At 41.6% G+C, this 16013-nt stretch overlaps 1 protein-coding gene across 8 annotated transcripts in view; it reads left to right on the top strand.

Moving 5' to 3' along the window:
• Positions 1-16013, top strand: part of LOC119027099 (phospholipid-transporting ATPase ABCA1-like) — a 169539-nt gene that overhangs the window by 62312 nt on the left and 91214 nt on the right. For 6 of the 8 annotated variants that reach the window (XM_037111973.1, XM_037111974.1, XM_037111971.1 and 3 more), the window contains 4 exons: positions 1209-1414; positions 2194-2370; positions 13378-13600; positions 14299-14520. In XM_037111973.1, the coding sequence (XP_036967868.1) occupies positions 1209-1414; positions 2194-2370; positions 13378-13600; positions 14299-14520 (828 nt within the window). Of the gene's footprint in view, positions 1-1208; positions 1415-2193; positions 2371-9849; positions 10073-13377; positions 13601-14298; positions 14521-16013 lie in introns of all 8 variants that reach the window. The other 2 variants (XM_037111975.1, XM_037111977.1) reach the window with 1 other exon arrangement.

The raw sequence follows: 16013 nt of genomic DNA, 5'->3' as shown, positions 1-16013 counted from the left end.
AAAACAACACAATGTATAAAGTGTATTTTATTCATTTTTGGTCAAAATAGTATCTCACTACACTCAATATGAGACTCACCTAGGAAGTGGCTTTCATGGTATTCACTCAAGCAGCCACCCGACAAGCACATCCTTCAGTAACCCACTCAAGTGTTAGAAACTTCATCGGGACACACCAGCATTAATCACTTAACTATAGGTCTGTAGCATCCACACAACCACGACACTATCTTGACCAGAGCAACTTAATATTTTGCCCTTGACGTTCCCTCTGAATTGGGCCAAGATGGGTTTGGCAAGCTATCAGTCGTGCTAGTTTCTCAGGCCACAGTGGGAGTCAGATGGTTGGGATTCGACAGCTTAGCTGGCCCACTAATAACAAAAAAACAAAAATACCAACCAAAATGCATTAAGTATCTCACTTTGTCTCTCCTGAAAATATCTTGTTTGAAAAGGCGTGCAGAGACAGAGGATGGTGCTGATATTTAAAGATTAAATACAGACACGAGAGGCTCAAAGGGCCATTTAGATTCAAATTAGACTGATGTTCAGTTACTTTAAATGAGCATTTGAGAACAGAATCTGTACTGCTAGTTGGTTGAAATGATGATGTAGTATATCATAACACACTGAGTCTATGAAGAGAATTTTCTTCCATATATTTCGCTCAGCACTTGTCCAAACTTTAGGCCAAAGTATCCATACCACTGCTACGACATCCTCACCACTATGTGCCGAACTAATGCTGCTGCTCTGATGTTTTGTTTCCCACCGGGGCTTGATATAGAATACAGACTAGAGGATCCTGGGGGGAAATGATAAAACTATTGCAGCACTGAGATGTGTGGACAGCTGTCAGGTGTGACTGCCTCCCAGGATGGTTAGCTCATTATCGTCTCATGAAACGGGGGACAAGGCTACAGAGCAGGGAGTGCGAGTGAGCCTGTATCTCATTTGCTTGTCTGAAGCCCAAAACATTTCCCACCCCCTGGCAGTGCCAGATAATTTGGAACTAGACTCTGCGTGGTTTAGTCAATAGCTGGGTGAGACTTTTTGCTAAATATCCATCTGCTGTTCTGTTAGTGAGTTCATGTATGCCTGTTATATTCCCTCTATTGTGGATGCTAAAGATGTATATGGAATGGGAGGAAATAGCTGTAAGCATATAAAAAGTAAGTTTTTGTGATACCTCTGTATTTTCTTGACAGTGTTTAGACCTGAATAAGTTTGAGGCATTCCCAACTGAAGGCCATCTGGTGACCAAAGCCCTGGACCTTCTGGAAAACGGTACCTTTTGGGCCGGTGTTGTCTTTGAGAACCTCCAGCAAGACGCCAGCCAGCCTCCTCCTTATGTCAAATACAAAATCCGCATGGACATCGAAGAGGTAGAGCGCAGCAACAAATTGAAAGAAAGGTAAGGGACTCTGATCCTATCTATCAAAACTGTTACTTACTGACTAACAATACATTACATTTCATACAAGTTATTTAAAGGAATAAGATGAGATTTAGGAAAATGTACTTAAGGTGACACCTACAGCAATACCGGTTCTTGCCAGAGTTGCAATTCTTAGAATCTGAAACGTACTTTGGTCATACAAACACGTAGCAGCAAGGCCACAGATAGAAGGAACTTCTGTCTGTGTGACTAATTTAATGAGACACAACAGCATATTTGACTACTGTCACTTACTGTTGAAGTGCCGATTAGCCCTCCTTGATTTAGAGTGGCTCTGTCCAATGGTAAGAAACAAACACGAACAACAATCCACGAAACAGCACTTACCATGTAGTGCTAACTTTACCTTTGGTTGAGCCATGATTAGCCGTTTCCTCCTTCTCCTAGTTTTCAGATATTCATGCTAAGTTAAGCTAATTGCCTGCGGGCACTAATTTCATATTAAAGTGGAGACCTGGGAGTCATATCAATCTTACTTTCAAACTCTCAGCAAGAGAGCTGATGAAGCACATTTTCTGAAATGTCAAAGTGTCCCTTTAAGCCCAGAGGTCCTGAGTTTTATTGTCCTTTCTGTTTACAAAAAGATCAGATCTTCTGTGTCTTTAAAAGTTTACTGTCAAACAGTAAGACCTCTAAAAACAGTCATTACACCCTGACTATGTTTCTGACCATCCTGGTTGTAGTTTACTTGCCCTTTGCTAAGACAGATCATGGTGTGTCTTCTTTTTAATAAGGTTATGGTTTCCCGGGGCCCGAGACAACTCCTTTAACGACCTGCGCTATATATGGGGAGGCTTCGCCTACCTGCAGGACATGATGGACCACGGCATTATACGAGCGCACACGTCAAAGACCCAACCCCTTGGTGTTTTTGCCCAGCAAATGCCATACCCTTGCTTCGTGGATGACGGGTGAGTACAAAGGCTTTTATCTGTCAGCCTTGTGATTAGTGGAAGAGGAAGGAGGTATTACAGCAATAAAATTCTGCTCACTCCGGGGAGTTGCCACTCACTGCCACCATAGTTGAGTTATAGTATTATCAGTCACTTAGGGCCTCCAGATTTCCCTGTGGAAGCTCAAGATGCTCCCTTGTATTTGTCTAACTTACTCTTACTTTGATATCTATGTTGCTTTTCTGCTGGTGTCTGGTGAAGGGACTCTTGTAGTAGTGTCACTCTTAAAAGTCAATGATAAAAATGGATCCTTGAGGATCAATTTAAACATGCATTAAAGGTCAGTAGTCGAAGATAAGTGAATGAAGACAACAGAAGGGAAAGAGTGGGTCAGAACTATTGATTTGAGTCAAACCACAGGAAATTCCTGAATAGCTGATGGATGCTGAATTATTAAAGCAACCACAATGAGTCCCTTCCCTCGTATTTCTGATGCATTTCACTGGCAACAAAGTGAGCCCACCGCACCCTACGTGTCACATACCTCCGTCATGTGCAGAGATTGACATCAGGACTCCATCTGTGTTGTGCATGTATTCACTGATAGCACTGGCTTCTATCGTGTTAGACCATTCACCTAGGGACAGAAGTGATGGGATATCACTCTTGATCTTCCACAGGCAAGATTTCCTCAGAGTCCTGGAAATTACTCGCATCCATGCAGCATTATGATCTCCATTAATAAAGAAAGGCCCAGTGATGCCATCAAGAGAAAAGATAATTACCAGGGAGATTTAAGTCCAACAACACAATACGCCCCTTTCAGTAGGCACAGAATATTTTGCACCCTTTGGGAAAAACGTAGTTCCAGAGATTAGGGATCTAATTTAAAAACATTATCTGCTTTGGATAGCACAGAACGTACAGTTAGGCAACCTTCTAAGGGTTTTTGGGTCCACGTAAAAAATCTGACTTAACATTGCTGCTAATATCTACAAGCATGGCCCAATTCTCTACCACATGTTTGTTAATGCAAAGGAACCATATACAAATCTTTGGCTTCTTTAATAAGGTTTTTAATTATGTATGCTTTTGAATGAAGTGCTTTTGTCCTCCTGATTTATATTCACGTTGTGGATTCCGCAATAAATGCAGTTTCACTACTTTGCACTTTATTTCACAGCTGTGTTCGTGAACCTGGTTTAACACAAATGTTTTTCATATTTGTTTTCAATTCCTTAAGTGGGTGGAATTGGTTTGGAAAGCCAGGGAATAGGATTGTTTCAGGAGGACTAATTGGAGGAAAGCTGTACCAAAATTTTGCATCCAGTCTAAGAAAGGACAGAGCCCAAATGCAACTATTTGGGGGCTAAAAGATGACCACGATGGTTCTGATTTAGTCCAGATGGGAACATTTATAGATGTCTGGTGCCGGGCCTGTCCCCTCTGTACATAAACAGGTGAACACACTGCACACAGAAGAAGACCGACATCCCCGCCGTGTCCTTTTTGTGCATTTTCCAGCACAATAACAACCAAAACGGCGCACCAAATTTTGTAATTTCACTCAATACCTTCAGAGGTGGCTGATTCCATTTTCAGCAGGCCACCTCTGAAAGCGCTTTGCACATTGAGAGCACCAATTTCCTCATGTCTTCATTTGCAACCGATTGTTGTGATAATCATATGAAATTAGACAGCCGTGCTACAGCTTATTTGCTGATGCCGGCCCCATTGCCTCAATTTCATCTTCCTGAAACAAAGGATTAATAATTACAGAACATAAATGGGAGCCACAAAGCGCTGCTCTACCCTCGGTCCCACCACCATTTACTCTTTCGCCTGCCGAGCCATTTGGGCATTTCTATAAATTATTAACACTTGAAAACAGCTATGTGATTCATACATAATTTAGAGTGAAATCACACAAAGGAAGATGCGCTACAACTTGGAGAGGCACGACGGTGGAAGAAACTTGGTGGTAATTATTTTCATCTCAAACCGTGAAGTCTCGCCAGCCAAAAAGGAAGAAGAGAACATTGTGCAGTCAGACAAGCATGTTTGCTGCCTGCTGTTACTGGTTCTCAGTTTAGAGGAGGTCCAATCTAACATTAAGGTGTCATTAAAAACCCTCAGCATGTATGCACATGAACATGCACAGGATTCACCATCCACCTGGAACATATGAGATGAATAATATACAACTATATGCTCACGATCAATGGAGAGAAGATACGCTGCTGACAATTAAATGTGATTGCAGTAGCGCTGTCACATGCAAACAATGACTTTTAGCCAAATAGTTAAAATTTGAGTTAAATTGCAAGAATTTAATTAATAGTTCCTTCTTTACATTTGATCACATCGTGCACAAGACAGTATATCTTAACAGAATAAGTCCCCTCCCTAAGTCCCTTTCCTGTTCCTTTAATCTCAAGGCACCAGCACTCAGCGCCACATCCAACATCAGACGTGGTGGGTTGCTTTTTTTTTTTTGTTTTGTTTTGTTTTTTTTGTGCTCCGTGATCTGGGCCTCTGGAACCACGGCTGACCCTGCTGGCATTTCGAACCTGAGATAACCAAACTGTATTAGCTCCCCACTGTCTTCACACTCACTTTGTGCACAGATGATGGTGCAGGATAAAGCTTGACCCTTGCCGAGCCTGATAGCATGTAAACCGCTCCTTTATCGGCGGCCTCTGCACCCCCACGTGCCCCTGAATCAGACATCTCTTGTTTGGATCCTGAGGCTGTGCTCGCCATCAATAGGTCTGTGTCAGTTGGTTTTAATGTGAGCTCTAAGGCTGCTATCGGCCATACATTACATACAGTAAAGGCCTGCAATGGACGTGAGGCATATTCAAATCAAGGGCTGAAGAGGAATATGCTGCACGTCTACAGCAGCTAATTAACCTACAGTGATGTGTGCACTGTTAGAACTGAGAGTGGGCGAAAAAGCTTGTAACAAGGGAAAATCAGCTATTGATGCTTTGTTTCATATTTTACTGCTTCTGCAATGTGCAAAAGTGACACACTGTGTTATTAACAGCAGGAAATATTCCCTGTATTATTCCCCCACATGTAATTCCGTCTTTCCACTTGCTGTTTTTTGTGCTTACATAAGAGAACGCTGGGGAGCGAAGACATCTACAGTTCACAGTAGGCGGTTTATTGGATTTATTTTACTGAGGCTCTTATAAACAATTTGGATACCCATTTGGATGTCCAGATGCAATATTTTTTATACGCTAAATCGATACTAAATCGTCACAATGCATGAGCGCTCAGCCCGTCATCATGCTGAAGAGTGCTGAGGGCGCAGGAAGAGCCGTGCATTAATGAGTTTGTTTAGTCACTCGTTTGATCCTGTGTGATGCTTTTCAACACCTGACATTAAACGGCATCAGATGGAGGCCCGATGGCAGATCCTGCAGTAAACAAACAGTCCAAGCTGATAAAAGTTTGTTGCATTTGTTTTTAAATTATAAAAATAGTTTTTAGATTTCTTCAGTATGGCATTTTAGAATCATTGGATTTGGATGATGGTATTTGGAGGAAGATATTAATGAAATGATCTGTTTGCTTTCCAGTAGCTGGACTCACTTCAAAAGCTGATACTGTGTTTGCTAAAATACATCCAAACCTGCAGGAACATATATGTTAAAACTGTATGTTTGTAAAATGTTAAACAAAGTGCATTCTTCAGAAGGCTTAAGACCGGCTCAGATTCAACATTTCAAAATGACTAAATGTTTGCAGTGTTAGGTATCTATAGGTCGCATTTAATTTAATCTCTGCTTTTATTTCATTTTTCCAGTTGTGAGGAAACTATGATTCAAATTAAACATGACTCTATAAGATTCTTTTTTTTATCTCATATAAAAAGCATCCATCCAAAAGTAATCAGCACTAAGTTGAATAAAAGTGCAGATCTCAAAAAGGTTTGTTGAGAGGCTTCCAGGGCAGCACCATGAATAGTTGAAGCAATTTGTTTCAAGCACTTCTCAAAAATTAGATTGTATGCCTGATGGAAAAATTGCCCTGGCTTGTGGGTGTGTGTGTGTGTGCGTGTGTGTGTGCTTCTACAAGTTCATGGCCTAAGGCAGAAGGAGACAAGTTGTTGAGCTCTCGTTCCACGCAAGTGCAGTTCAACTCTGTGAGTGACAATGCAGAAAGTTTTGTGATATTTATGTTGGCATTGTCGGTGAAAAAACTACAACATCCACCTTGAGCATCACGGTCTTATGCCCAGGGAGGTTCACATGGATACGGTGCTGTGGGAAGGGAGCCCCTTCCTACAGCACCGTGAGGAAGTGGGCTGGTGAATCCAAACATGGCAGAGAGAGGTCCTGGAGGATTACCCTGTTGTGGAGGGTTGGTCACTGTCGCCACACAGGAGACAATTGACAAGATCCCCGACAAGAAAAACACAGCAGTGCATTGCCACAGAGCTGGGCATCTCCCAGGACAAGGTGATCAGCTGATTGGCTCCTTAGACTCCTTTGTCCTGATGAGAAGCAGATTGGGTGCGTGATGACAACGGTTAATCTCGCAATTGTGCTGACAGATCAGATAGATTTCGCCAGCAATTTAATGTTATTGCATCCAGTTTCACATAAGTGACAAGTATGATACATTTCATATTACAGAAAGTGGTTTGCATTGCCAGTCTTTACATAGAATGGATGTAAAACTGCCTGCTCAGTGTACAAAGACAAAAAATACTCCCTTCCTTCTGTCTCTCAAAGATCTCGATCCCACTTAAATATAACATGATGTACTTCTATATAGAGTCAGACATCTCGGCATACATCAGGAACATTGGATAATTGACCCAGCTCATCACCAGTGCTGTTAAAGAATGCATTTAAAGGTTTTCTTAGAATAGGCTGGTACTGGGAAAAGAAATATTGATTAAATGCTGCTTCTTGCCTTCTCACACGTCTGAGCTTCTTCATCCCCAGTTATTAATATTTATAGAATTATTCACAAAGTGTTCAGCGAGGTTGAATGAAAGCACTGCATCACTATCAACAAAAGCATGGTAGAGATATATATTTTAAGATTGTATAATAAGCTTTAAACTCTGGCTGTTTCTCAAAACTTTGCTTCACTGTTGGTTAAAGGAATTATTCTCCGTTTTATAGATGGGATCTTCGACAAAAACAGGGAAAAAAATAGACATAACAGATTACATACGCGTTCCTAGGCACTTTTTATGCCATAACCACATGCACATTTTTCCTCAAGCAATAATTTGTACCAGCGACAAGATAATCCACATTGAATAAAGTCTGTTCCCTTCAATGAATTGCTCATTTCCATCCCGCTACGGAACCCAATGGCATATTTGCTCAAAATGAGACAGGAAGCTCTTTTTTTTTTTTTTTTTTTTTAGCATGGCACGCCAACCTCTGGGGAGGCTCTGCTCTACTATCTCTCGATTTACTAAGAAATCAGTCTTCCAGCTTCCCTAAATTTAGGTCAGGCTGCCAATGTAACTGGAGCCCCGTAACACAGACCCGCCTGGAGTTCTATTACTTAAGCACCTTTGATCGATCAGCGAATGTATAATTCAAGAGCATCTGGTGGCAAGGTTGTCAGTGTCAGACACGGTGTGCATGACTGATCTCTCCCCCTCCGGTGCTAGAAGTCACAGAAGGAGTTAACTCACACAGGCTGTCAGCTGTTACAGAGACGTTAGGGTAGAATCGGGAGCAGATAATGCCAGAATTAGTATTCCACCTGATGCGCGTGCTGCTCGAGGCAGCTCGCCTCCCTAGAAAAATGTGCAAGTGTGCAAGTGAGCCTTTATTTGTTGAAGTGCATCGATCTCAAACTCTTCAAGTTTGAATTTCCAGGTTCAAAGAGGCAATTTTATTTATGCAATCTTCAGTCACAGATTTGGTCTGAAGAGGTCTGAACTTTCCGAAACTCTGTGTCATCCAATCCTGTTTTGCTGCTTTCAAGGCCTAGTTTGTTACTGATCCATCCCACGAGGGCAGGGGAAGTGTCCTCGAAAACAAGTCCGTCTCACTCTCCTTCAAGTTCTCATGTAACTGAATTTCCCCTCTGAGGTCTCAGTGGAACTAACTTAATCTCTCTGTTGTGTTTGCAAGGCTTTCATTGTTGATTTACTGACAAAACTGTCTATACTAAACTATATCTTACGCAGATTTAAACTTAAAATGAATGTACCTGTAGCTGCCTCGTCTCTGTTCATTTGGTGCAAAGTCAAATTATCCACTGAAGTGAAAGCTGTTGGCAAGAAAATGCTTTTTGATTAAGACCATTATAGTACAGTAGTTTGTGCTTATTTCAAAAGAAATAAAGAATAAGAGAAAAAAAAAAAGCAAATTACTGATTCACAAAACCACTCACACAGGGCTACCTAGCAATTATGGTAAGTAGATGTTTGCGTGAACTGCTCTCACTTGGCTGGGATTCAATAAGGCCTTTTAAAAAATAACTTGCCCAGAATTACAGGGGAAATTCATTTCCTGAAAATGTGCTCGAGGTGTACTTTGATCAGTTGTTTATGTTAAATCGCTTGAAAAGGAAAAGCATCACTCTGCCAATTACTGCGTATTCTCTTTGTGCTTCATCTACACGCCCGTGCTGAGCCGTGCTTCGCTTGCATTATATCCCTGGTATTTATGGAATGCAAGCATAAGTGATATATGAAATCTATACTTTGTCAAAATCTATTTGATATCCCTCCTTCACTGTCTAATAAAGCAAAGGAAGCACTTTGTTTTATTGGCAGAGGAGGAGATATTGACATGGCATTTCGGTGGCATTATGAAGCCAGTTTAATATCACCTTACTGTGCTGTAACAGCATCGAATCATACATCATGTCTGGCACAAGGTGCAGCACTAAATGAGTTGATTGAGCCGATGTGCCAGATTTATGAAGGTTAGCGTGGTGTAAAAATAAGCGGTATTAATGGCATTGAATCCATAAATACAACTCTGACAGTTTTGATCGTCACTCTCGATGACACTTTAATCATCTGCATAGTTTCCATTTCTTCGTCTTCACCTTTCTTTGTTTTTTAAGACCACCTTTATGTAGTGTGTGCATGTAAAGATATGGTTAATCTTTCTTAGATATTATTGAGGCTCTAAATAACTTTTTTTTATTATTATTACCCGTGATTTCTCTAAAATGTAATTTCAAAAGCGAAAAAGACTCACCAAGCTCCCTTGAAGCCCAATGTGTGTCAGCAGTGTGCCTCTGTTGTTTAACCCACAATCCTAAAAAAACAATTTTAGATATTCAACAACTAGCAGTTTCTCACGGTTATCACAATATGTAGTACATGTGCATATACTCTGACCTGGTGCCTACGCATGTGTGTACCCAGCATTTATCTGTGTACAAATGGGGAGCATGCAGCAGATTAAAAAAAAACAAAAAAAACACCCATCTGGCAGTGTTGCCTTTGTCTGTGTGCTGTCCTGACCTCTTTTGATCGCTTTCTTCTACAACCAGCTTCATCCAGGGCGTTGGAGGCATGCTCCCCATGTTCCTGGTGCTGGCCTTCATGTACACAGTGTGCATGACCATCAAAGACCTGGTGCTGGAGAAGGAACGGCGGCTCAAGGAAGTGCTGCGTGCCGTTGGCATTCAAAACGGCGCCCTTTGGTGTGCAAGGTTCACAGAAAACATTGTTCTGCTCGCAATTCCCTGTGCGCTCATAAGTGTCATGGTTAAGGTCAGTAGAAAAAGAGTTGCTTAATGGAAAGTATTGAAACACAAAGCATACAACGTGAAAACAGTGCATGTTCTCAGGGTTTTTCAGTCGCTGTTTTTTTGAATTTTCTTCACACAAAAAATGACAATTGACAAATAAATTGTAAACTAGAAGAGGCTAAATATCGACCAAAAGCATCCAACCAAATAATGGGATGCTATCACGGGTCACTCAGGTCAGGGAATTGTTAATGCTTTGTGTTTTGGTATTCCTCCTGTTATTAATCATAACGCATTCATCAGAACTGAATCAAATCATTATCTGTGATTCCTTCAATCGGCCTTCGTGGGCTTACTAATCGAGCATGAGACCACAACTGCAATTTAGTCAAATTAAAATCATACCAGTGCTGTTTGTCCTGTATTTCCTGTGATTGCGTCACCTCTCCATCTGCGCCTTATGCATAAAGAAAGGCTCCTGTTATGTAATATGAGAAGTGAATGATCGGAACTGTATATTTCCTTTATTGCAAGGACTATTGCTCTCTTTTACATTATTGAATTTGTAAGGTAATAACCGTGAGTGCGAGGAAATATGCTGCACTAAAGTTCAGAGGGAAGCTGTAGAGTGTGGACCAAATACCACGTGCAGCCCTGAGGTTTACATTTTTTAATATACACTGCTCTTATTTGTATGACAAATAAGATGAATTACATGATTTGAACAAACAAGATTAATATTTGGGTGGTTTCATGAATCAGAAATGATATAAACTCAGGGTGGCTCATCAGAGCGTGTTTAGATTCAGCATATCGAAAAGTTTGCCAGCCCTTGAACTCATGCATAATGTACTCAGGTTGGAACAGCACGAAAAGAGCAACACCTTAGACGACCAAAGCATATCTGCGTCATCACTCTCATGATATATAATGCACTGCAAGCACAATCATCTAATGGGTCTCACAGTATTAATCATTCAGAAAAACTTTTGGAACAAAATGTAAATTTCATTTCCCAGAAAAAATGCCTAAAGAAAACATTAGGTGCGGTATAGTATAGCTTTTTTTTTTTTTTTTTACTTAGCAAATGTCTTTATTCTGGATATATCTTTTAGGTTGATATGTATTTATTGTAGTTTGTTATCTGTTCAGTGATCCACTGCTGAATCAGTAGTTTGGTAGGAAATAATGGACTTCCTCATCCGTTGGAATGATCCTCTGCTCAGGATTGATTCAGGAAAGATGCACAAAGCAGTTTTCACAAAACCCTCTGTGCCTCCAGTGACATGTGCTGCAGCTACGTTATTGTTGGTCTCCTTTACATAGCACACATCTTTCACCGACTTCATGCTTTGTAGGCGTTAATGAAATCAAAAAGGATGGTTATTCTGGATCCCCCTAATCAATTTTTGCAGTTTAATTGGAAAATGTGGCTGGTAAATAAAAACCGATATTTGAACAGCTGGGTGAAATGTAATTTCCCATCAGCCTAATGTGTTTGCAAGCCACCAACAATTTGTAAACATTAATAACAATAAATTGAGTTAGTTGAGTGCCTTGGAGGAGCAACTGCGAGCGCGCTGTGTATTCAGATCACAGGCCCGTTCTAAATGATAATTTCACAGCCATTTTCAGCACATTAATAATAATAGCAAATCAAATGGTAATTATCACAAGGCTGTATCTGGATTAGGTGTGACAGCAACCAGTTTTGTCATCTGCACCTGAGTCCTCTGTCACTTTACACTTGTTTCGTCTTCCATTATGGAGAAGCTAATGCGTGTATTAAGCTGCAGAATATTTACAACCTTCCCACACTCAGCTCCTGCCTCAAACCGGCTGAATCCAAGTGTTTGATAAGATCTTCGTGAAAACCAACACTGATCGGTGATGATCAATACCCGTTTCCTCTCCCCGACCGCATGTCCTTGTTGTGACAACGCAAAACCACCTTTCAAATTTTGTGTCATGTTTGTGCGTGGTCATTAAAATTTGATTAATTTGTTGTGAAAAGCAACACCGAGCACTGAGAAAAGGATGCGAATGACGGCGTCAGAGACCACCTTCACAGTTGGAAGACAGCTGCTGACATCTCATCAATCAGCCATGCAAATAGGACTGAAAAATTAATAATAAATGAGACATTGTCGAGCCAGAAATGGATGCCGGTCGAACATTATTGCGTTTACCTTTGTTCTGAAGTTTTGAAGTAGCTGTACTTTAATTAAACACTTCTATGTCATGTCACTTTTTATTGCCATTCTTCATATTTATTTGGCATCTCGAGTATAAAATATATTCCCAGTTTATACATTAAACTCCCATTTCATTGTGCAGACGATGACTTCATTCTGACAAAAGCCAGTATTCCAACTAAGTTGTTTGAATGGCTAATAAGGAGGACTGTTGCAGGCATTCACACACAACACTAAACAAACACAGCCTCCCTCTTTCATTCTGCAATATTGGTTCATATCCAGAACCCTGTTGATATCCAAGTCTTGTTTTAAAAGTAAGTTTGGTTTTGTGGACGTTCTTTTTGGTGCATTCATCTTTACAACAGCCTTACAAGCTGTTGCCTTGGCAACGCACAGAGCTGATGGTAAATCGACAAGAAGCTAACTGTCGCAAACTGTAGTAAAAACCCCAGTCGTGACGCACACTTCTGAATGCATTGTATGAAGAATGCTCTTGAATGATATTTGCTCATCCCGCATGTCTTATTTAGAAAATACTACATTGGGGACATGCTGTTTACTACGTGTATCTTCCTCAGTCTGCATGTTAAATGTAGTTACCATGGAGTTACTGCTCTTTCTGCTAGTTTTTCCTCTGAGCGTTTCTTCCACTACTATAAATGGAGCATACCTGCAAGAATGTTGGGCGTGTTCAACACCGTTCTCAAGTGTCAGCTGCTGAGACACTTGCCACCGTTTACTCCTGGTACTGAGATAGAAATTTCCATCTGAATGTATCATCTGGAAAAGGTGAAGACAGCGTGTTTAATGTTCAATGTGCATTTGAAAGTGGATGGTGATGTACCCTCACTTCAGCTCTACATAATCTTTTAGCATCTTTCAGCTCTTCATTTGCATTCATGTGACCTTCACGGTTTGGGTTGAGTTTCAGAGCTCTGAAGCTCTAAAAATGACCTGACCGGCACCAAACAGCAGACAGAAAAGTTAGTGACTAGCTGGTGAGCAGTTAGGATTAGTAATGTGCGGTTGATTTGATTATTATCTGGGGGGCGTTTCCTGATAATGTGTCCAGATACATGTTGTAAATGGGAGTCATTATCCTGTCTGGTCTGGCTCCTCCACCCTTCAGGTTCCTCCGGAGTCTGGCACGCTCCCTCCCCTTATACATGACCTTAGCCTGGATCTACTCTGTGGCCGTGATCGTTAAAAGTATCGTTGCAGAGAAAGAGGCCAGGCTTAAGGAGACAGTGAGGATCATGGGCCTGAAAAGTGCCATCTATTGGCTGAGCTGGGGAGTGTCGAGTTCCCTGCCGCTGGCTGTCAGCTCTCTCCTGCTTGCCCTTATACTGAAGGTGATTTCAAAATGATTTAGGAATGATCCAAGGAGGACCCAACACTACGTTTGAAGAGTTCTTGGCCATCAGGTCTCATGGACTAATGAGACTTTTGTTTAAAATAATGAAGACATTAATTCAAAGGGAAACCGAAGGAATGAGATTGCTTCACTTGACGCAGTCGTACTTGAAGAGTTCACTTCGTCTGTGCAAATTTAAAACATCGACTGTAATGAACATTCCTACAGCTCCATGTAGCATTGTCCTCTATAGAGTTTTTAAATCATAATTGCATCCATTACAATAGCACCATTATCCTACAATGGTTCAAGTGCCTCTTTGAAACGGGCTCGGAAAGAGCATCTGCATCGTGGTGCAATGTGGAACAACGGATGGCTTCACAAGTAGCTCGCTAAAATTAGTGAGGGGTCCTCCATCACACTGGCAGAGCAAAAGAGTGACGTGTTAAATGACTTTGGGACAAAAGAGTATCAGTCAACTGGAGAAGTGTTCAGGTGTGTCAGAAATATTGATGCACTAGATGTTTTATTCCTTTGAAAACTCTTTTACTCTGTCTGCTGTGTCATGAAAATTGACTGTAATAATCACAAACTCTGAATCTCCTTGATAAATAATCTGCCTCTTCTTCCAAACCTCAAAGTTATTTTGGCATCAGATTCCTGTGTTGCTCATTCTTTTTGTGCCTTTCTCCACAGTATGGCAAAGTGCTGCAGTACAGCGACCCGTCTGTAATCTTTGTCTTCCTGCTGGTGTTCTGCCTGGCCACCATCACTCAGTGCTTCTTCATTAGCGTCTTCTTCTCTAAGGCCAACTTAGCAGCGGCGTGTGGTGGCCTCATCTACTTTGTCCTCTACCTGCCGCACGTCCTTTGCTTCGCCTGGAGCGACGTCATGAGTTTTGGGGCCAAGGTTGCCGTGGTAAGTCCGTCTTTAGCTCTGACATGATTTTTAATATCTCCTCCCGCTGTTATCACACGGGAGGGCTGACTGTATTTCGAGTTGTATTCCTCGGTTATGTTTTTGCCACTATAATCACACTTTGGCAGTCGTTTGTTCCTAATGCTTTTCCTTTTCCCTATAAATCTAAACAGACACAAGACCGATTTGATCGGAAGTGAATTCAATAATGTCTGTACGAGACTTGCCTTTATCGTGCCTGCACAACTGTCCTGATACAGGGGTGTGGAGACGAATTTAGAGGTCCAGTGAAACTGTGTATTGGTTTCCATTTGTTTGGACACCTTTTGGCTCAAGATTGGAGAATTTTGTCAAACCCGGACATACCCAAGTGACAGAAACATGAAACATTTACATAAAAGGAGACACTAGACAGACGCACAGTGAGGAAGTTGAGGCTTTTCTCTCATCCTCTAAGGGATAAAGATAAATAGCACACCATTGCTCAACTCTCAGTGTAGCCTTTCAGTGTGACCTTTAAGGACGGTGCCAGAATCATTTGTCCTCAAGCTGTCCTTTCTGCCGACAAAGACGCACAAAATCTTGAATCTTCATTGCTGTGCGGGCGAGTGCGTCTCCCCGGAATTTCAATCAGGTCATGCTTTCTTGTTTGTCAGTTCCAACAATTCGATATCAGGTGCAGGTGGCAAGGTAAAAAGCCTCATGTTTTATCAAATTGAAATAGTGGCAGTCAGTAATATCTTACATTGGCGCCTGACAGAAGTCACTTCTGCTGTCATCTCTCATCCTTGGACGACTCTGTAAACCTCGCTTTTGCCAACAAGTCGTGCCAGCGTACCTGCTGAAATGGCGCGTCTTTGAGCAAGTCTTTTAAAGTGATGTCATTCTTTTCATTTAGGAAACTTTCCAGTCCGTTTTCCTTTTTTTCGCAGGCTGCACGCAGGTTAGGCAGGCATTTTACATATAAAGCACTGCAAACCTTATTTAATCTCTACACAAAGTGCTGTTGCTCGGTCCTCCCTTGGCGCTGAGATTTTTCTCCCCTGCTCCGACTAGATGGATAGCCCTCTAGCCCTCTAATTAGCATGAGCAATGTTCCTCCGACCAAACCGCTATCCAGTTCATCCTTACACTTTGTCAGAGGTGTGTGTGTGTGTGTGTGTGTGTGTGTGTGTGTGTGTGTGCGTGCGTGCGTGCGTGTACATGCGCGCAGAGGTTTCTCTCTCTCCCAGCTCCGGCAGAACTACATCGTGCCAAGGCATACAAATTCTCCCCCACATTGTCCTTGATAATGAAGTCTTTAATCGGAACAGAATTTTCAAAAGATCACCTGAGTTTATACGAGCAGGTTTTGATTGCAGCCATGTGCCAAAGGAGAGCTAAAGGCAGTGCATCAAAGGGCCACTGTAAGACAGGATGCAGTCACAATCCAACCATCTATCTACTGTACTCTGACTACCATCGCCCTCTTTTTTACCTCCAGTTTGAAATAA

This window comes from Acanthopagrus latus, chromosome 10 (genome assembly GCF_904848185.1).
Source record: "Acanthopagrus latus isolate v.2019 chromosome 10, fAcaLat1.1, whole genome shotgun sequence".
In the NCBI taxonomy this organism is placed as follows: Eukaryota; Metazoa; Chordata; class Actinopteri; order Spariformes; family Sparidae; genus Acanthopagrus; species Acanthopagrus latus.
Note: the sequence above shows the minus strand (reverse complement) of the source record. Positions and strands in the feature narration are given on the sequence as shown.